Source organism: Cnephaeus nilssonii (genome assembly GCF_951640355.1).
Source record: "Cnephaeus nilssonii genome assembly, chromosome: 4".
Lineage (NCBI taxonomy): Eukaryota > Metazoa > Chordata > Mammalia > Chiroptera > Vespertilionidae > Cnephaeus > Cnephaeus nilssonii.
The window spans coordinates 89,885,358-89,906,098 of NC_137075.1; the positions used below are offsets into that span (position 1 = coordinate 89,885,358).

At 41.0% G+C, this 20,741-nt stretch overlaps 2 protein-coding genes across 2 annotated transcripts in view; one reads left to right on the forward strand and one right to left on the reverse strand.

Annotated features, from left to right (window-relative positions):
• SLIRP (SRA stem-loop interacting RNA binding protein) overlaps nucleotides 1-7,292 on the forward strand; it is an 8,864-nt gene extending 1,572 nt beyond the window's left edge. Inside the window, exons 2-4 of the mRNA XM_079767833.1 lie at nucleotides 3,861-3,919; nucleotides 6,212-6,319; nucleotides 7,155-7,292. Coding sequence (XP_079623959.1) covers nucleotides 3,861-3,919; nucleotides 6,212-6,319; nucleotides 7,155-7,226 — 239 coding nt within the window. The 3' untranslated portion in view covers nucleotides 7,227-7,292. The remainder of the gene's footprint in view (nucleotides 1-3,860; nucleotides 3,920-6,211; nucleotides 6,320-7,154) is intronic.
• Nucleotides 7,293-7,324: 32 nt separating this feature from the next.
• The window catches only part of SNW1 (SNW domain containing 1), a 43,444-nt gene continuing 30,027 nt past the window's right edge, over nucleotides 7,325-20,741 (reverse strand). Inside the window, exons 8-14 of the mRNA XM_079767831.1 lie at nucleotides 19,754-19,819; nucleotides 18,736-18,852; nucleotides 17,270-17,411; nucleotides 12,141-12,237; nucleotides 10,247-10,364; nucleotides 8,066-8,229; nucleotides 7,325-7,981 (exon numbers count right to left, since the gene is read on the reverse strand). Of these exons, the coding sequence (XP_079623957.1) occupies nucleotides 7,783-7,981; nucleotides 8,066-8,229; nucleotides 10,247-10,364; nucleotides 12,141-12,237; nucleotides 17,270-17,411; nucleotides 18,736-18,852; nucleotides 19,754-19,819 (903 nt within the window). The 3' untranslated portion in view covers nucleotides 7,325-7,782. The remainder of the gene's footprint in view (nucleotides 7,982-8,065; nucleotides 8,230-10,246; nucleotides 10,365-12,140; nucleotides 12,238-17,269; nucleotides 17,412-18,735; nucleotides 18,853-19,753; nucleotides 19,820-20,741) is intronic.

Genomic DNA, 20,741 nt, shown 5'->3' on the forward strand with positions numbered 1-20,741 from the left:
AGGCTCAGGGGTTTCTTCAGCATCTTGCAAATGCGAGATTCCACACTGTAACGGGGGATTTAAAACCCTCCAAGAGCCCGGCCGGCATGGTTCATTGATTAAGCATCAACCTATGAAGGAGGAAGTCCCAGTTGGATTCCCAGTCAGGGCACATGCCCCAGTTTCGGGCTCCATCCCCAGTGTAGGGTGTGCAGGAGGCAGCCCATCAATGATTCTCATCATTGATGTTTCTTTCCCTCTCCTTTTCTCTCTGAAATCAATCTATATAATAATCTATATAATAAAGAGATAATATGCAAAAAAAAGAAAGAGATAATATGCAAATTGGTCCTAATGGTGTCACAGTAACGACCAATTTGCATATTGACAGACCAGCAGGGGGACTTGCATGAGGCTCTCTTCCCTGCCCCCAGCGCCAGAGTCCTCTTTTTCTCCCGTTGGCATGCGCCTGACAAACACCCCCGCGACACCACACCCTGTCAGAGAGCACTCTGCCCGGGGATGCCACCAACCCCCCTCCTGAGGTGGTGGGGGCGAGGGGCGACACCTGCACTGCAGGAGGCCGGTTCTCGGGAGCAGTCGGCAGATGCCAAAGGTGGGGGGCGGGGTGCACGTATGCAAATCGAGAGGGTGTGGACCCAACATGAAGGAAGGGCCCAGGCGCGACAACGGAGAGTGGACGAGAGTGGACGTGGAGGTAAGGCACCAGACCTGGAAGAGCCACTGGTAAACAACGCGGGGATCCCACTGCCACAAACACACAGGGCGGCCCCGCGATGCCCAGGACACCCGTCCATCCTCCCAAGCCATAACCTCAAAGCCTCCTCCCACCGCGCACACCTCCCCTCCCCGCCCCCCCGCCCTAGGACAAGCCAGGCCCTGACCATGCCTGTGCAAGCACACCTGTTGCCTGCAAATTCTGGAGGGGAGTGGACAGAGAGCTGCTTGAGGCGTGGGAGCGGGCACGCTGCGGGGCCGGAAAGGCCTCAGCTTCCCCCCACTTCCCTCACTTCAGCACTCAGAGGGAGAAAAGCCTCTCGCACATGAATGCACTTAACGCAGTGGTGCCCAAGATGGATGCTGGCCCATGCCGGCTGGACCCTCCCCCAACTCGGAGGGGGGAGTTGCGGGCCACGGTAGGCTTGACCCCTCAAAGCCAGTGCAAGAGGGGCCCAAGTGCCCAACAGAGGCGGCTACAGGTCCAGAGAGGAAAGCAGTCAGTACTAAGACAGGATGGAAAGCATAGAATTTTTTTTTTAAAATATATTTTATTGATTTTTTTACAGAGGGAGAGAGTTAGAAACATCGATCAGCTGCCTCTTGCACACCCCCTACTGGGGATGTGCCCACAACCAAGGTACGTGCCCTTGACCGGAATCAAACCTGGGACCTTTCAGTCCGCAGGCCGACGCTCTATCCACTGAGCCAAACCGGTTTTGGCAAGCATAGAATTTTTAATTAGCCTGTAAAAGAGTGAGGGAGGAGTGGGGGAGATGGGGAAGAAGAGAAGGAGGGAGGGGAGAACTTTATAAAGGAGTCAGTAGAGAATAGAGTTAAAGAAGGAAAGAGGATGTATGAGAGAACTGTAGGAGCTATAATGAAAATCAAGTATAGTTGTGTACTGGGGACAGATTTTAAAAGTAGGAGTCAGAAAAGAAAAAAAGTGATAGTGAATAATTAGGCAGGTAGATAGATAGATATTAAAACAGTGGAAGTAGAGAATAATGTATGGGAAATGTAGGATGAGAGAAAGAGGGGGGGGGGGGGGGAGAAAAGTTTTAAAGGGGAGCCAGTAGAGCTTAAAAGGAGAATGGGAAGAAGGAAGAAATGGGGGAGGGAGGAAGTGAAGAAAAAAATTTACGGTAGGGAGGGAGGGTAGGAGTAAAGATAAAGGAAAGAAGGAATGTGAGGAGGGAGTGAGGGTAGGAGAAAGATGGGAAGAAGGATGATGGAACAGAAGTAGGAAATAAGGAGGAAAGAAAAGTTTGTAAATGATCAGTCAGTAGGAAAAAGTGAAAGGAGAAAAATTGTGTGAGAGGGAGAAGCCAATAAAGAAGTCAAATACAGTTGTGTGTGAAGGGGATACGATTTTAAAAAAAAAGTTAATAGGGGCAACCAGGCCAGCAGGGGAGGGCAGTTAGGGGTAACTAGACTGGCAAGTGTGGGCAGTTAGGGGGATCAGGCCAGCAGGCAGAGTGGTTAGGACAGGCAGGCAGGTGAGCGGTTAGGAGCCAGAGGTCCCGGATTGTGAGAGTGATGTCCAACTGCCAGTTTAGGCCCCATCCCTGGGCTCCCACATTGGAGAGGGTACAGGTCGGGCTGAGGGAATCCCCCCTCTCCCGTGCATGAATTTCATGCACCGGGCCTCTAGTTATATATAAAATCTCCAAGAGAGTGTATAACATTCAGTTTTGAAAGTCTCTCTCAGCTCATTCATTCATCAAATATTTAAAGATTATCTGTTATTTGGTAGGCATTGTTCCTGGTGCTTGTAGCTGTTTTTCCTAAAAATTGTAGATAGTTTGGGGAAAGGTTTACCTTCCAGAGCTAGTTTATTTTGGAAGTGAATGTTTTCTAAAACTAATACCTGGTTTAAAACATGTATATTAACACTGTTTTTTGTATCCTCTAGTAACAGGTTCTGTGAGATTCTGATCTTGCCAACTGGTTTGACCAACTATAGAGCTCTTAAGAAATTTAGTCCCTGGGGGTTGTTGAAGGGTTAGCAAATATTGCCCGCCTGTGTATCAATCACTGTGGACATAGTGGACTCAGGAGCTTACACTGTAGTGGTAGAGGGGAGGAGGCTTACAAACAACAAATGTAGGTGATTGTTGAACCAATGAGGTTAAATGAACTAGGGCAGCGGTCAGCAAACTCCTTAGTCAACAGAGCCAAGTATCAACAGTACAACGATTGAAATTTCTTTTGAGAGCCAAATTTTTTAAACTTAAACTTCTTCTAACGCCACTTCTTCAAAATAGACTCGCCCAGGCCATGGTATTTTGTGGAAGAGCCACACTCAAGGGGCCAAAGAGCCGCATGTGGCTTGCAAGCCGCAGTTTGCTGAGCACGGAACTAGGGGAAAGAAGTAATAAGAATGCAAGTCAGACAGTACAAGCACTGTAGTTCAGAAGAGAAAGAGATCATGTAGTTTTTTGGTCTTTAACATTATCTACTGTTCATACCCACCTCATAGGGTACTGTATGTTGTCTTTCAGTAGAAGCTCAATAAAATAATATTCAGTGAATGTATTTGGCCTGGGTCTTGAAGGATAATTACAGTTTAGGCAGGAGGAGATAGGATTACTGACATGTCAAGGAGAAAGAATGACATGCAAAGATGGGAAGTCACAGGATGCATACACAGAATTTCATTTGCTGTACAGTAATGGGAAATAAGGCAGGAAGGTTGAAAGTAGGATCAACTCAACAAATTTTAGAAAATCAACTATTTAACTTAGTATAAACTTTAAATTATGAAAGGCAAGTAAATTGAGATTTTATTTGGAAATCTCTTTGTTGTAATTGTCTTCTATGTGATCTTCTCATAGGGATTATAATGCAGGCACTTAGTACAATGTCTGGTATGATGGTATTTGTTGGGGATGAAGACTACAGTCACCGCAGCAATTTATCAGTCCATGTCCCTACCCCATCACCTCCGAAAATCTGGTACATTACATCTTCATAGTCAACACCTTACCTGCCTACTAAATCTTAAGGCTTCAGGAAATGCCCAGTAGCTCCTGTACACAACAAGTTTGGAGTTCTAAGACACCTTTTGCTTTCTATCTACAATCTAGGATGGAGGATACAAAATGCATTAACTACTTTTAATGTTTTCTCTTCCTATACAGGTGAGCTGAGAGAACACTTTGCACAGTTTGGCCATATACGAAAGTGCAATCTACCTTTTGTGAGTTTTGTTTTGTTTTTTGTTTTTAAGTAATAATGTTATCCTTTAATTCTTATTTCTTGTTTTTGTCAAAGCATGTCAACTTATCTGTATGTATAATGGAGTGAAGCTGTTTAATCTTTTTTTAAAATATATTTTTTATTGATTTCTTACAAAGAGGAAGGGAGATAGAGTTAGAAACATCGATGAGAGAGAAACATCGATCAGCTGCCTCCCGCACCCCCCCCACCGGGGATGTGCCGGCAACCAAGGCTCATGCCCTTGACCGGAATCAAACCTGGGACCCTTCAGTCCGCAGGCTGACGCTCTATCCACTGAGCCAAACCGGTTTCGGCAAGCTGTTTAATCTTTGATGATAAATTTTGGGTGATACTGATTAAAAAGTGAAAAGAAAAAAACCCCACCATATCCTAGGCATTTGTGCTAGTTTTTTATTGTTGCAGAACAAATTACCACAAACTTAGTGGCTCAAAAGAACATATATTATCTCAACGGTTTCTGTAAATCAGGATTCTGGGCACAGTCTAGCTGAGTCCTCTGTTGAGTGACTATATAACTGCAACCTGTCAGCTGGGGCTTTGGTCTCATCAGAGGCTCAACTTGGTAAGATTGATTTCCAAGCTCCTACAGGTTTTGGCAGTTGTCGTCTTTCAATTGTGGGACTGAGCTTTTGCTTTCTTGTTGGCTTTCAGCTGGAGGCTGCTCTCAGATCCTAGAGCAGGGGTCCTCAAACTTTTTAAACAGGGGGCCAGTTCACTGTCCCTCAGACCGTTGGAGGGCCGGACTATAGTTTAAAAAAAACTATAAACAAATTCCTATGCACACTGCACATATCTTATTTTGAAGTAAAAAAACAAAACGGCAAAAACACCCGCATGTGGCCCGTGGGCCGTAGTTTGAGGACGCCTGTCCTAGGAACTAGCTGCAGTTTTTTGTTTCCTGGCTTCTTTGTAGGCTATTTCCCAGGATGTCAGCTTGCTTCCTCAAAGTCAGCAAGGGAGTTTCTTCAGTCTGCTAAGATAAGTCTTATAGTCACAGATTAACACCCCATCACCGTTGGCATATAACCTGATCAAGGGAGCAGCGTCCCATCACTTTTGCCATGTATTCTTTTAATTAGAAGAATAGCACAGGTCTGTGTCGCATCCCCCTCCCCCCCCCACCACCACAGGGGATTATACAGGGAGTAACAAGGGGATCATGGGGCCATCTTAGAATTCTGCCTGCTACAGGATCATGATAATGAGATAGTAGAGGATAGTTTATCATAAAACTAATTGGTGGAGCCCTAACCAGTTTGGCTCAGTGGATAGAGCGACGGCCTGCGGACTGAAGGGTCCCAGGTTCGATTCCGGTCAAAGGGCATGTACCTTGGTTGTGGGTACATCCCCAGTAGGGGGTGTTGCAGGAGGCAGCTGATCGATGTTTCCAACTCTCTATCCCTCTCTGTAAAAAATCACTAAAATATATTAAAAAAACCCAAAAAACTAATTGGTGGAGAATATTTTAACTTTTATCCTCATTAAATTGGGTGCGTTTTAGAAAACTTTGCATATTTATTACATTCCCATTGCTTTCTCATGATGGTTTAGAAATCAATCTAATTTGTTTTACTTTATTCTGGGCTGTATTTTTCTGTGTGCTTTCTAGAATTAACTTTTTAGCAGGTGATAATGGTAGTGGTGGTGATGAGGGTGATTAGTCTCAGAAATTACCAGAAATATACCAAGATTCTGAAGCTTAAATTTCGTTTCTAGAAGTGAGGAAGTTAGAAACAGGGAGTGTACTTCTTTTTGTGAATGGAATTCCCTTGACTATTACTGTTACTGTGGTTTGTATCTAGAATGGTACAGGAAGCTCATTCTTATATTTTACTTCTCCAATGGTAGCAAAAAAGCAGAGAATGTTAAGATTAACATAGGAATTAAGCTTTGGGTAACTAGGAGAGTGAATATGCATTAAAGCAAGATTTTTTTATTTATTATTGATTTCAGAGAGGGAGAGAAACATCAGTGATTAGAACCATCCATTGGCTGCCTCCTGCACACGCCCTACCGGGGGTCGAGCCTGCAACCCAGACATGTGCCCAGACCAGAAATCAAACCAGTGACCTCTTGGTTCCTGGGTTGATGCTCAACCACTGAGCCACAGGGGCTGGCTAAAGCAAAGTTTTTGACATTCATTAAAATGTCTATTATCCCATTTTGGCAAATAAAACATTGGTAGTTTGATTTGGAGCTTATAGAAACTTTCTCAAGTTCATGATTATTTTCTTAAATTTCGAATTTTTAGGACAGAGAGACTGGCTTTCACAGAGGTATGGGTTGGATTCACTTTTCTTCAGAAGAAGAACTTCAGAATGCACTACAACATGATAGTCATGTTATTGATGGAGTAAAAGTAAGTATTTTTCTATATATCATGTACTTACTGTATATCAATTAAGTAGGTCAGAAGTGTGAAATGACAGACATTTGGGGCAATCTTTTAAAGCAGGCGTCCTCAAACTACGGCCCGTGGGCCACATGCAGGTGTTTTTGCCGTTTTGTTTTTTTACTTCAAAATAAGATATGTGCAGTGTGCATAGGAATTTGTTCATAGTTTTTTTAAAACTATAGTCTGGCCCTCCAACGGTCTGAGGGACAGTGAACTGGCCCCGTTTAAAAAGTTTGAGGATCCCTGTTTTAAAGAATGGCGGTGGTGGTAGAATGCCCAGTTAGTTCTAAAAGGTCTGGAGAGGCAAGTAAAAGAAGACCTGGTAATGGATAGCAAGCATATGTAGCACCGAGCAGTGGAAACAGCAGCCTATTTATCAGGGGATGAAATCCTGGCTTTTCCACTTATTATGTGGCCTTGGGTCAGACTGATTTACAATGAATTTTTTTCTAAATGTTTTTATAGATTTCATAGAGAGGAAGGAAGAGGGAGAGAGATATAGAAACACCAATTGGCTGCTTCCTGCATGCCCCCTACTGGGGACTGAGCCCACAACCTGGACATGTGCCCTGACTGGGAATTGAACTGGTTGACCGCCTGATGCATCAGACCACCAACTGAGGCCGGGCTGATTTATAATTTTTAATTGAAATTCAGGGAGTTTTACAAACAAAGAACATCCTCTTGACTTATTGGTGCTGACTTCCTAATAAAAAGGCAGTCTTAAGGGGTTAATTTTCAGTTTTAATGTTTTTGCGGACATTGGCTTTCTTTACAGTGCTTACTTGATTTTTTTCAGCTCCAAGTTCAAGCTCAGAGACCAAAAGTTTTGCAAGGGGATCAAACATCTGATGAAGAGAAAGATTTTTAATACTATTACTACCTATTAAATAAAGGAACAAAACTGAAAATTTTGTGTAAATGTTTTTATTTGAAACAAATAGGTGCACCAAACAAGCACTTACTTTTCCCCACTCCAAATTAAAACAGAGCACAATAGGGGCATACATCATTTGGCAGGACAGTTCCAATAGGTGAACATCCTTCTACTCACTGTGGTTGGGTTAACTTTACTCATAACCAGTCATTCTTTCATAAAATATTAACCCCAAAGTACTAATGTCACATAAAAGGAAGTGATCTTAATTTCATTTATGGGGCAGTATGTTCCATAAATGCCAAAAGGTGGGAGAAGCACAAACACAACCCACTCTTTAAAAAAACTAAATAGTTCAAAGTAGAATTTTCCATCCTCCCCCTCCCCCCACCTTTCTGCTGTAATAAAAAGTAGTGCTGGGATCTGACACCCAGATTTGGTTTTTATCTGGCCCATTTACAAAATGTTTACCCATATGACTTGCATCATACCCTGTAGAGAACATTACAAGGGTTATGGGTAATAGTCCATTCACTGTGAAGAGGTGTATCTATTCCTTCCTCCTCTTCTTGCCTTCATGCTCATGTTCCTTGGGGCGGCTGCTATCTGAGGGTCTTTTAGAGCCACCATGCTGTTTGGCTTCTTCCAAAAACTTGTCCAAACCAAAAGGATCTTCCTCAAACTGAACTGGTCCTTCTCGACCTCTTTGCCTACGATCTGAACCAGAAAACTCCTTATCGGGAACAAATCTAGGGAAAAAGAGAAAGAACCAAATTATAAACTACTTCGCTTACACTCGTGCAAACATTGAAACTGAACTGTTTGCTTGGTACCTGTTGGTCTTTATTCTGGCTTCTAGATCATCACCATACATGTCCTTATCCAGATTTTTACTGGGCCTGTAAATATTCTGGGCCATATCTTTACCACCTCTCCAGGCTTGATCATAAACATTGTAAATTTCATCTTCTCCACCTGCAAAACCACTGTCCATACCCTGTAGAGAACATTACAAGTACATGTTATAATTTATTAAAAGTTGAATCTGACTACATTCATTTATAGCTCACATTTTCAACAGCCTTCATTAAAAGTCCATACACTTGTTCGTATCACCTTCAGGTTCTCAGATTAAATTAGGTACTCATTAACAAGTTTGACTAGCAAAGTAGTCATTAAAACTGGGGGACACTAGTATAAGCAGTTACTTGACAATTTCAATCTGTATAGACATAACTAGAGGCCCAACGCACGAAATTTGTGCAAGGGGCTAGGCCCTCACAGCCCCACTTCATCCGGAAGGTCGGCCATCTGGACTAATTAGCATATTACGCTTTTATTATTATAGATGGCAAGAAGATGGAAGTACCATAAAACATCTGATGCCATTCAGAGTAATAATATACCCCCCTTAACTGCCTGAGAACATCACTATTATAGCATGAGATAACAGGGTTCTCAATGAAAATCAACAAACTTGTTCCACATATTTAGAAAAATTTAAGTGATTTAAGCCTAAAGTTGTAAAACGTGACTGTCAAATATTTACTTACGTGGAGCTTTCGTGCCTAACACCCTTTGCTCAGACTGGTAAGATGCCATTGCATAGTAATTAAGAACACAAGCTTTGACATCAAGACAGCCCATCAATGAAATCTGAGTTCGATTAGTTACTAGCTAAACCTCTATGTGTCAGAATTTCCTCATCTTCAAATAGAGGTGGTAATAGTGTGACTTCGTAGGGTTTTTGTAAGGATTAAATAAGATAATATAAGTAACCCTAACCGGTTTGGCTTGATAAAGTGTTGGCCTGCGGACTGAAGTGTCCCAGGTTCGATTCTGGTCAAGGGCATGTACCTTGGTTGCGGGCATATCCCCAGTAGGAGGTATGCAGGAGGCAGCTAATCAATGTTTCTCTCTCACTGATGTTTCTAACTCTCTATCCCTCCCCCTTCCTCTCTGTAAAAAGACAATAAAATATATTAAAAAAAAAAAAAAGATAATACAAGCAAAAGGCTTAGAACAATGCTAGCAATGTAAGAAGCACCCAGTAACTTATTAACTAGAAGAACTTACTCAAATGCTACCTTCAATCTTAAAAACTCCCCAGTCATAATTAACTCCCCCCCCTATATCCCAGTAGAACTTTATACTCTTATATTCTTACTACAGTCTGCCTTGTCTTTATTTACATAGATTAATCTTGTCTTTTCCAGTAGACTTTGAGGGCAAAGGCCTATCTAGCTTTCTCCCTCTAACCCCCATATTTTGAGGGCAGGCACCTACCTTGTTTTAAAATTTTCTTTTATTTAATCCTCACTTGAGGATATGTTTTTATTGATTTTTATAGAGAAGAGGAAGGTGTAGGGGTAGGGAGGGGAGAGAAACCAATGAGAGAGAAACATCGATATGGGCCTGATGGAGGATCAAACCCGCAAACTCTTGGTGTACGGGACAATGTTCCAACCAACTGAGCCACCTGACTAGGGCCAGAGCCAAGTTTTATAACCTATTTTTTTTCATTTTCTACTAGTGTCTCAAATATTAGCTAATTGTAAGAGGTAAAAATGAGCTGTTTCATGTTACTTCTTTCTTACGTTACAATATACAACTTACAATTTTTTTCTATCATCCTGCCTTAGGTTGATCCAATTGTTCATTTTCTTTTCCCAGAGGTTTGGTATTCATATCAACACTTAAGATAACTCTATGTTTTTTGTGGGTGTTAACTCTTACCCGAGGATATTTTTTCCATTGATTTTTAGAGAGTGGAAAGAAGGGAGGAAGAGGGCAAGGGGGGAGGGGGAAAGAGAGAGAAAGAGAAACATTGATGTGAGAAAGACACATCATTTTCTTGCTTCCTGCACATGCCTCAACCAGGCCCAGGGATTGAACCTGCAATCCAGGTACATGCCCTTGGCCAGGAATCAAACCTTTGACCCTTTGGTGTGCAGGCAATGCTCTAACCAGCGAGCAACACCAGCCAGAGCATTGTAAAACTATTTCTATTGTACCTTGGATTGGTTGAACAGCCTTTGGTCATATTGAACTTCATTGGAAGTCCGAGGATTGGGCACACCAAGAGCAATGACCTCACTGATATCTCGATTTTCATTTCTCTGCAGTTTCGACCTGTTTCGAAATACAATGTTACTAACTGAAAACTCTTCACAGACAAGCTGAATTTCAATTTTAAAAATACAAGCAATCTCAGAAGCAAAGGAAATGTATATGTCCTGTTAATATCTCAAACATATATTCCCTGATAATGCATAATTCCCTGATAATGCTGGCAGCCCTTACAGCATTTCAGCTAGATGATTACTGGAAGAGGGAGGGTTTTATAATTAGACCCTCCTGTTAGCTGGAAGGAATTGCTAAGAGATTCATTCTTGACACGGAAGTCTTTAATACAAACAAGCGCCTTACAATACATGCTGAGATATGAAACTGCTATAGTCTATATTTGCTATTATTAAAAGAGGATGGGTAGGACTGGATACAAATTAAATGTATCACAGGAATCATTTTCAATAAGCTGGAATCAGTTTTTTTTCACATAACCACATTTAGTAATTTTATCCTATTAGAATTTTGAGGAAAACACATCGATGACTGGATTACTCATTATGATTTTCGACATTCAGATTAATTCCCCTGCTGTTTCAGTGTGTAATGCAATCTACATTGCAATGAAACCATGGTAACTGTCGTCATTTATTTTGCTAGAAGCTCAGGTCTTAAAAATGACTTCTATAGACAATCTGATTTCATTAAATCACAAGTTTACAGCTTTCCTATGCTATCAATTCTCAGTCACTTAAATGGTCCAATTTATGTACAGAGCTATTTTGATTTTTGTAGCTTAGGAATTTCAGACCAAAAGCATATTAACTGTACACTTTCTTTCCTACTTCATTCCTCTTTCTTCTTTGCTATACATTTAACCACAACTCTAAATTCAGATTTTCTGCTTCTCCATGACTTCACATATCCAGAGAGATGAAATATGCCATTAAACAACAAACACCACCACCAGCAGGAATCTTCTTTTTCATGTTTAAGATATGAATGGAAAAAATGGATTGTATCAGCTCATAGGATGATGAGAGCCTTGAAACTGCTCATTTGGAAATAAGATGTTTTATATTTGCATTTAACTCTCATTCAGAATTTTACCTCCATATGACAGCATTTCAACTTTTCAGCACTTTCAGTTCTAAGCCTTTGGTGAACCACAAACTTCACCAATCCCTACTTTATTTCAAGTTTGTTCTATACAAGTCTGTACTTATTAAGAGTGCTTTGTATGTCAACTATATTTTAATTTTAAACAAAGTGCTTTGTCAATTTTCCCAATTCATTTTATTAAAAAAAATTTTTATCCATAATTTTATATAATAGCTCTGCCTTTCTGAATTTTAAGTGAAACTGCTCACGAGAAGCGGCCGATTTTCACTTCTTACAAAACCTGCTTTTCTCCCCCACTGTACTTCATAGAGTGCTCTGCATGTAAAAGGGCCTCAATAAAGGTATTGCAGTGTATTTCCTATCTAAAGGAACAGGCACGTAATAAATTTGTCTCACCATTTGAAATTGGAAAAGAACAGACCAGAACAGTCCTATCCATTACCTTCTTTTCACAAACATGATCTGCATTTCCTTTTCTATATTCCCATCATTCTCAATTCTAGCTGACTCTACAAGGCGATGGAAGAAAAGATTACTTCCACGGATAGTCAATTCTGCTAAGACAAGGTAAGTAGTTAAGTGCAAGAAAATAAGTGCTGATTTATTAAGTCATCAAACTAAGAGAAGCAAAATTGGTATTAGTGGACTAAACCACCTCTCTAAAAGGTTCACAAAGGCCAATCTTCATAATTCATATTTATCTCAAATAGCACCTACCTCTTATCAGGCGCTGCCCTGGAAAGATTCCGGTCATGCTGCCTCTCTTTCCGCCTGTCATGCCGAATTTCATCCCTCTCACGTGCCTCCCCATCCTCTGTGTGGACAGAGTTGAAAATTACTTCATCACTATATTACCCATTAATATTTTAAACAAGATAATATAACCTTTAACCTTAGACAATTCCATGAACTTCACTGTAGTCACATTCAGCCCTTTCAACTTTACTGCCAATTAATTTAAATCCAATAGTATTGGTTTAATTTTGGGAATGTGAATTCCAGAATCACGCATGTAGCTTAAGTATTTAGGGGTAAGTGTTCTGATGCTTTTGACTTATTTTAAAATGCATCAAAGTATTAAGGTGGACTGAAAGATAAAGAGATGGATATATATGTGAGAAAGCAAATTTAGCTATGTTAATTATTTATTTTGTATTTTTAAATATATTTTATTGATTTTTTACAGAGAGGAAGGGAGAGAGATAGAGAGTTAGAAACATCCATCAGCTGCCTCCTGCACACCCCCTACTGGGGATGTGCCCGCAACCAAGGTACATGCCCTTGACCGGAATCGAACCAGAAACCTTTCAGTCCGAAGGCTGATGCTCTATCCACTGAGCCAAATCAGTTTCGGCTATTAAAAAAGAAATTTTAATACAGAATCTAGGTGGTAGAGATAAGAGTATTTGTTTTACAATTCTTTCCATTTTTCTATGTGTTTTAAAATTTTTGTAATAAAATATCAGGAAAAAGAATTATGTATACATTTGTTATCAAAGTGGAGGGTTCTTTCCCCCACTATGTACTGCGGGGGATGGAGTCCTTATGATATTTTGAGAAAAAGAATTTTCTGAGAATAAGTGATTTTTATTTGCATTATTTCTAAAGTCACATTTCCCTTTGTCTAGTCATAGAAGAGTAGCTTGGGGTTTCAGTAAAGCTAGAAACAAAGCCACTGTCCAGAATTTCCTTTCTATGTTGAAGACAGGTCCAGTACAGTATCAGGCTAGTTGCAGTCCATTAGTTCAATGTGTGTGGGGGTCCACATGGCCCTGGGCCATGTGGGTAAAAGCAGGAGAACGCAAGAAGAGAGTCCCAAGGGTCCTGAAAACAAAAGAGTGAACTCCTTTGTTCAGGGGATTAAATATCCCAAATTTCACGCCCTTGCCGTGGCCATGCTCATTTTGGCCAATGACCTTTGTTCTTAGGTGTGATAGACAGTAAACAAGTTTCCTATGTCACCCCAATTTTTAAAAAATATATTTTATTGATTTTTTTACAGAGAGGAAGGGAGAGGGATAGAGAGTTAGAAACATCGATGAGAGAGAAACATCGATCAGTTGCCTCCTGCACACTCCCTACTGGGGATGTGCCCGCAACCAAGGTACATGCCCTTGACCGGAATCGAACCTGGGACCCTTGAGTCCGCAGGCCGATGCTCTATCCAATGAGCCAAACCGGTTCCGGCATGTCACCCCAATTTTAATGGGCATGCTTCTATCACTCCTTTGTTGGCCCCCTGGAGCGTATAAAGTTTTAGCTTTCTGGTGAAGCTGCCCAAATGCCATGTCTATAATATCTGGTCTTTTATTTTTCTTCTTTCCTATTATTAACTAGTTAATTACAACAGTATCAAGTTTACCCTTACATATTCAAAGACCAGTTGCCTTTGAATAAAAAACCCTTTTCTTGTGATCCATAGGGGCTGGTTGCATCTTGATCTATATCTACTGTTTTTATGTCTATCTTCATTTTCTCTATCATCTCCAGTCTAAAGGTATAATGTAGTTAAGAGCATGAGCTTTGGAAACAGCCTGTCAAGATTCAAAGTCTGTTTCTGTAACAGATTGGCAATGTAACCTTGTGCGGGTTACTTAACAACTCTGAGCCTTAGTCTCCTTCTCCATAAAAATAGTGGCAATAATAATACCACTGCATCTGGTTGCTGTAGTATTATATTAGGCAATCCATGCAAAGTGCTCAGAGTGGTGCCTGCCATAATAAGCACTCAATAAATGTTTGTTTTTATTCATATCCGGCAACAGCCTTTTCAAAATTTTAATTCACTTCTCAAGAACAGTTCTGCTGTGTGTTTTTTTCTTATCAGTTTAGAGAACTCAGATACAAGAAGTTTTTACTTCTAATTGCTTTCAGTGTCAGTGATGGTGAACCTATGACACGCGTGTCAGCACTGACACGCGTAGCCATTTCTGATGACACGCGGCCGCATGCCGAGGATGAAACATTTGCTGCTCCTGAGGATGAAACATTTGGGACTAGAGTCTTGGAGTTAGTTTTTTCCTCAAAGTGACACACTACCCAAGTTATGCTCAGTTTTTTGGCGAAGTTTGACACACCAAGCTCAAAAGGTTGCCCATCACTGGGTTAGGTGTACAACAGGCAGGTATTTATACCTTGCCTCATTAAGTCATTCATATCTGGTTCAAGGAAGTGGATCATTACTTAAAACCCTGGTTACTTCCTTAGAGTTGAACTCCAGACTTCTGTAACCAATTGCCTGCTCAACACCTACATTTTAAATTTAACATGTCCATATCTAAACTCCTAATCTTTCTCTCCCAAACCTCTTTATCCTGAAGTCTTCCCAATAAGTAAATAGCAACTCAATTGTTCCCAATTGCTCAAGTCAAAAGTTTTGAAGTCATCTTTGATTCCTCCTTTTCTCTCATATTTCTACCTAATCCATAAGCATATTTTGTCAGTTCTACTTCCAAAATATATCAAATATCTGACCATGTTTTCACTACCTCTCATCATCTCATCTGGATTACTGCAATAACACTGCAATCGTTTCCCTGCCCATTCAACAGCCTTCTAATATGTCAGATCATGTCACTCTGCTCAAAACCCTTCAACTGCTCCCCTTTTTACTTGAAGTAAAAGCCATGTCCTAACAGTGGCTAAAATAATTTGAACACTACTCTTTCTATTTGACCTAATTACTCTGACACCTCATATCCTACTACTCTTTCTTACTCCAATCCAGCCATACTGGCCTCCCTGCTTTACTTGAACACACCAGGCATATTCCCAACTCAGGGCCTTTGCACTTGCTGTTCCTTCTATCTGGGATGCTCTTCTCCCAGAAATCCACATGGCTCACTTCCTTACATCCTTTAAGTTTTGGGTTAATGTTAACATCTCAGAAGTGAGGCCTATTGTGACTACCCTCCACTGGCACTTTTTAAAAAAATACATAAATTTTTATTGATTTCAGAGAGGAAGGGAGAGGGAGAGAGAGATAGAAACATCAATGAGGAGAGAGAATCATTGATTGGCTGCCTCTTGCATGCCCCCTACTGGGGATTGAGCCCACAACCCACGCACATGTCCTTGACCGGAATCGAATCTGCCACCCTTCAGTCCGCAGGCTGACGCTCTACCCACTGAGCCAAGCCAGCTAGGGCTCTCCTGGCACTTTTATCCCCCTTCCCTGTTTTACTTTTTCCCATAGTGATTATTACCTTCTAACACATTACAGGATTTTTTTGGGGTCTGTCTACATTCCCTAGAATGTTCACTGTTATACCTACGCCCCGCCCCGCAAGCATGCATGTAGTAGATCATCAGTAAGAACTGAATGAATAAAATTGTACTAGTCAAGGATTTCTTAATGAAACAAAAAGCATCCTCACAGTTTTCTTGAGTTAATATTATTCTCCTCACTCTAGCTGAATCAACATACCAGTGCAGAACACTAAACAAAGCAAGAGAAAAAACATGGACAGATTTAATGATTATAGGTATATTAACCTACGAGATAGAAAAACTGGGTTATTTTACCATATGGAGGAGCTAATTATTCACTTGAGACTTCATTTCTCTTTGGAAGTTTCAAGAAAAATAGAACAAGAGAAAAATCAAGCCTATATTTAATAAGCAGGTTTTAAAAGTACATGGCTCAGAACGTAAAAAACTTCAAGCCGGCAAGGGAGGGCAGTTGCCACACAATTTCTGAAATAGCTATATTTTTTTATACGTATACTAGTGGCCCGGTGCATGAAATTCGTGCAAGGGGTGGGGGTGGGGGGTGGGGCGGTCCTCAGCCCAGACTGTACCCTCTCCAATCGGACATTCCTCTCGCAATCTGGGACGGCTGGCTCCTAACCGCTCAGCCTGCCTGCCTGCCTGATCGCCCCTAACTGCCTCTGCCTGCCTGCCTGATCGCCCCTAACTGCCCTCCCCTACCAGCCTGATCTCGTCTCCATCTGCCTCTGCCTGCCTGATCACCCCTAACTGCCCTCCCCTGCCGGCCAGATCTCACCCCCAACTACCCTCCCCTGTCGGCCTGGTTGCCCCCAACTGTCCTCCCCTGTCAGCCTGATCTCGCCCCCAACTACCCTCCCCTGCTGGCTTGGTTGCCCCCAAATGCCCTCCCCTGCCGACCTGATCTCACCCCCAACTGCCTCTGCCTGCCTGATCTCGCCCCCAACTGCCCTCCTCTGCCGGCCAATTTGGATTTGATTGGTCGGTTTCTATGCCAGTCTGCGTCAAAAGCTCCACCTCCTAGGCAGCCATTGGCTCCTCACAGTTCACCCTGATTTGGTTCTGATTGGTCGGTTTTTATGCCAGTCAGCGTCAAAAGCTCTGCCTCCTAGGCAGCCACTGGCTTTTCACAGTTCACCCAGATTTGGTTCTGTTGGTCGGTTTCTATGTTAGTCAGCGTCTCCAGGCCTATATACGGGCCTGATCAGAAAGGCGGGGCTGATCAGCAGCCCCCACGGAGGCCAGGACAGAAACAGAGGCGCGGCTGGTGGCGAAGCCCAGAGAGAAAGAGAGAGGCAACGGCTGATCAACAGCTACCACGGAGCCTGTGGATCAGACCCTGTCTCTCTCTCCGGGCCTGATCCGAAGCCCCCTCACCAGTCAGTACTGGGTCGCTGTGCCCACACCAGTGGCAGTCAGTGCTGGGTCACCATGGCAACCCAGCACTGACTGCAGGACTGACTTCCAGTGTTCAGTCGAGCCTACGGTTGGTAGTTATGGACCCTGGGTTTTTACATATTAGGATACTAATTTTGTATGCAGTAAAAATCAATAGGGATTTTCTAGATGAGATCTATATCTTACAAAGTAAATTCAAGTTGGTAATGAGAATGTCATACCTTTTTCCACATGGGTTTTGATCCCAGCTCTTCTCTCCCTAGCTTTCTGGGCCATTTCTCTCAGTTTCTCTTCATGTTTCTCTTTTTCTTTTTGAGCCATCTTTCTCTCTACTTGAGCACGCATTTCAACAGCTTCTCGAGCCTGTTAGTGAAGTTGGATGTTAAATAAGACATTATCAGGGGATAGATTATAGCTATCATCTAACTAACACCTGGCTTGAGAAAGCAGCTATACAGAATTCAGATTTGTTATTGTTAATTAAAACAAAGATTCTTGTCCACTAAAAGATAGCTTTACTGGAAGACACCATAAACTTGGATTTTTTCACTCTGGGAAATGTTTTAGTAGTTAAAGCTACAGAGAGACACTCCCTCCACGCCCCCCAAAAATTTGAAAGTCCGTATTACACGAATGCTTTCTTAGAAACAAACTAAAAAGTCAGAGAAAATTCCAGAAAAGTCATTTTTAATATCAATAACATACAGGAACTGATTATGATCTCAAAATCAATCAAGTCACCTCAAGATAACCTATAAGAAATAATTTTTATAGGGGTGTTCATTGTAATACAAAAGACATACTTTTCTTTTCTTTTTTTCACATTACAAAGTTAAAATTTAATCTTTAATTCCAATATAAAAAAAGACATACTTTTCTATGTTCTAAACATGTGCCATGATGTATGTGAATTTCAAAGTCACATATTAGTACCATAATATTAAGACAGCCAATACTATGAATGCCATATTCTATACCATTCAACTCATCAAAATGTTTACTTGCCCTTTCCTGCTACTGACTTTTTGGGAAACATCTATATCTAAAATAGAGAAAAAGTATGAAACCTAATAACAGCAGCTGGCAATCTGCACAAAATGGGATCAGCCTAGTAAACCATTATTCTGAAATTTTGAGGAAACTCCAGTAGTGAGGTTTGTGTATGAGTCTGTAAAGGCTAAGACCAGATACAGAGCTGCAAATAGCCACCTGCCATCTCTGGCTCTCACACCACAGGTGAGTCTCTCTAGGTACTCAGTACAGTAGCTAAAATAACAGTATCTTAGGTAACCAAGGATGTATTTACAAATTATCAAGAGCATTATATAATCTACACTAATAAAAGAGTAACATGCTAATTGATCATACCTTCGCCAACGCCCACCTGTGGTAGCACTATACCAATCAGGAGTGAGTATGCAAATTAACCCAACAAAAATGGAGGGTTAATTTGCATATGCAGGCGCTGAGCAGCCAGGGGCGGGGCGGGATGCTTGTGTCATCGTTCTGCACCACGCCAGCCGCTCCGGGCCTCTGGGCAGCGTGGAAGGTGGAAAGGCGGCTTCAGGCCAGAGCAGAAAGGCGGCTCTGGCCAGAGCGAAGGTGGTGCCAGCAGCCAGGGGAAGGAAGGCCCATTCTTGCACGAATCTTCATGCATCGGGCCTCTAGTTAAATTATAATGACCAACCTTTCGATCAGCAATGTAAAGGGCTTCAGCCAATTTAGCAAAATTTTCATTGATGTGAACTGTCTGCAGTCCTCTTCCATCAGCAGCCAGACGTTTGTCTAATGGAATTGTATAACCCTAGTTTTAAGCAGACAGAGAAAACAGTCACAAAGGAGAGACAATAGATTCTTTAAAATTAGATTTAAATATGTCCATTCCGACAACCACTTAGTTGAAGTTCTTTTCCTTACATCTTTCTTCATAATTATGCAACAGCAGCAGCTAACACTGAGTGCTTTGTGTGGAGGATTCTTTAAACACTTTACATGTTATGATCTCATTTAACATTCACAGTAACTCTATAAAGCTGATAACATTACTGTTATCATTTCACAGATAAAGATATTAAAATAGAAAGGTTGGTTGTGTAATGTCCCTAAGGACATATAGTAAAATAAGTGGATGAGCTAGGATTTAAATTCACACAGTGTAATTTCAGAGCTCATGTTCTGGGAAAATAAGATTCTCATGTAAATAATTATGAATTATATTAAGAGGAAATCACTATCAAATAGCTAAATACTTGTTCCTAAGTAAATTTAACAGTCACAAGAAGGTAGAACAATCCATAAAATAATAGTATCTATAGGTAGTATAATCTGCTGTACTGTTTTAATGCCTTGGTAGATTCTTGGAACCTTGTTTTAATAAATAGAGGATGAGCCCATAACTCCCTTTAGGGAATAATTTATATGTAATCCATAAGTTAAAGTGGCTTTCACCCATCCAAAATAGAAACATGAAATATGATTTGGGAGAATAAAGGAAATAATGATTAGGAAGTTTATTCCACATCATTTTATAGATTCTTCATGACTTCTGGAAGCGTTGGCAATTAATAGATATGTAGGATTTAAATGGCTTACACATGCAATGTTATGAACATAAACTAATAGTTTAAAAATTAAAGTACTCCTTCCCTGGGTGTTTTCCAGTAGGTTGTAATACTAAAAGACTGATTGTATAACAACATAATTACCTTTGCATTTTTCCAGTTTGAAATACAAGGAGGAATCTTCCACTCTTGTTGTTCTTTCACAGTCATCTGAGTTGAGAAAACAGTGGAAGAAGAGACATTTTTAAATTCATGGTCTAGCTAAAAACCCAAGTGTACTCTTTCTTCAAAGGCAGACAAATATATGGATGAATTTAGTCAAAGACTAAAATTCCATTGTTTGGTAGCACTATATACTATGTTCCTACATCATTAGCTGGAGGCTAATTCCAGCATGTCATAATAAATGCAAGAAGTCCTCAAAAGGTTGATGGGCTTCTATATTCAGTAGGCTGACTACATGTTATTACCTGCTGGAATGGCCGAAAGCATTTCCCCAAACCTGAAGATCGCATATATTATTGCCTGTTATCAGACAACTGAGGGCATTTCAATCTACATGTTATTGCCTCCTGCTGGCCAAACAGCTGAACAGCCAAAGGCATTTCCTCCAACCTGACAATACCTACTGTATACCAAACTTACCTTTGATATGTATATCTACTTTGCTATAGTGCACAATGTGGGAATAAAAAGAGCCCTGGGTCTGGAGGTAGAGAGAACTTAGCTACTACAGCTAAGCTTCCTCTGGTTCCCCCATGGATTACAAATTTACATTATATTTCTAGTCTCTTTATTAATTTACATGCAGCCCTTCTCCAGATTCATGAACCCTTCTAGATGCTGGAGAAAGACCCTGGCAATGAAGTCTAGTAATAACTTTAACATAAAAAATGGAAAATAACCTATAAATTACTTTTGACAGTTATAAATAGTGGTTAGTACTTTTCCATATTTAAAGTGATAGAATTTCTTTCAGATGAATACTTGTTCTTTAGTTGGGTAATAAAACATTTTTAAAAGCCACTCACATTATCCATCAGAGACCTAACAATTCCAGATAGTCACTTCCTATAACTATGATAACATCCTCATGTCAAATAGCAGACCCTGCTCATCCATTCAAAACAGG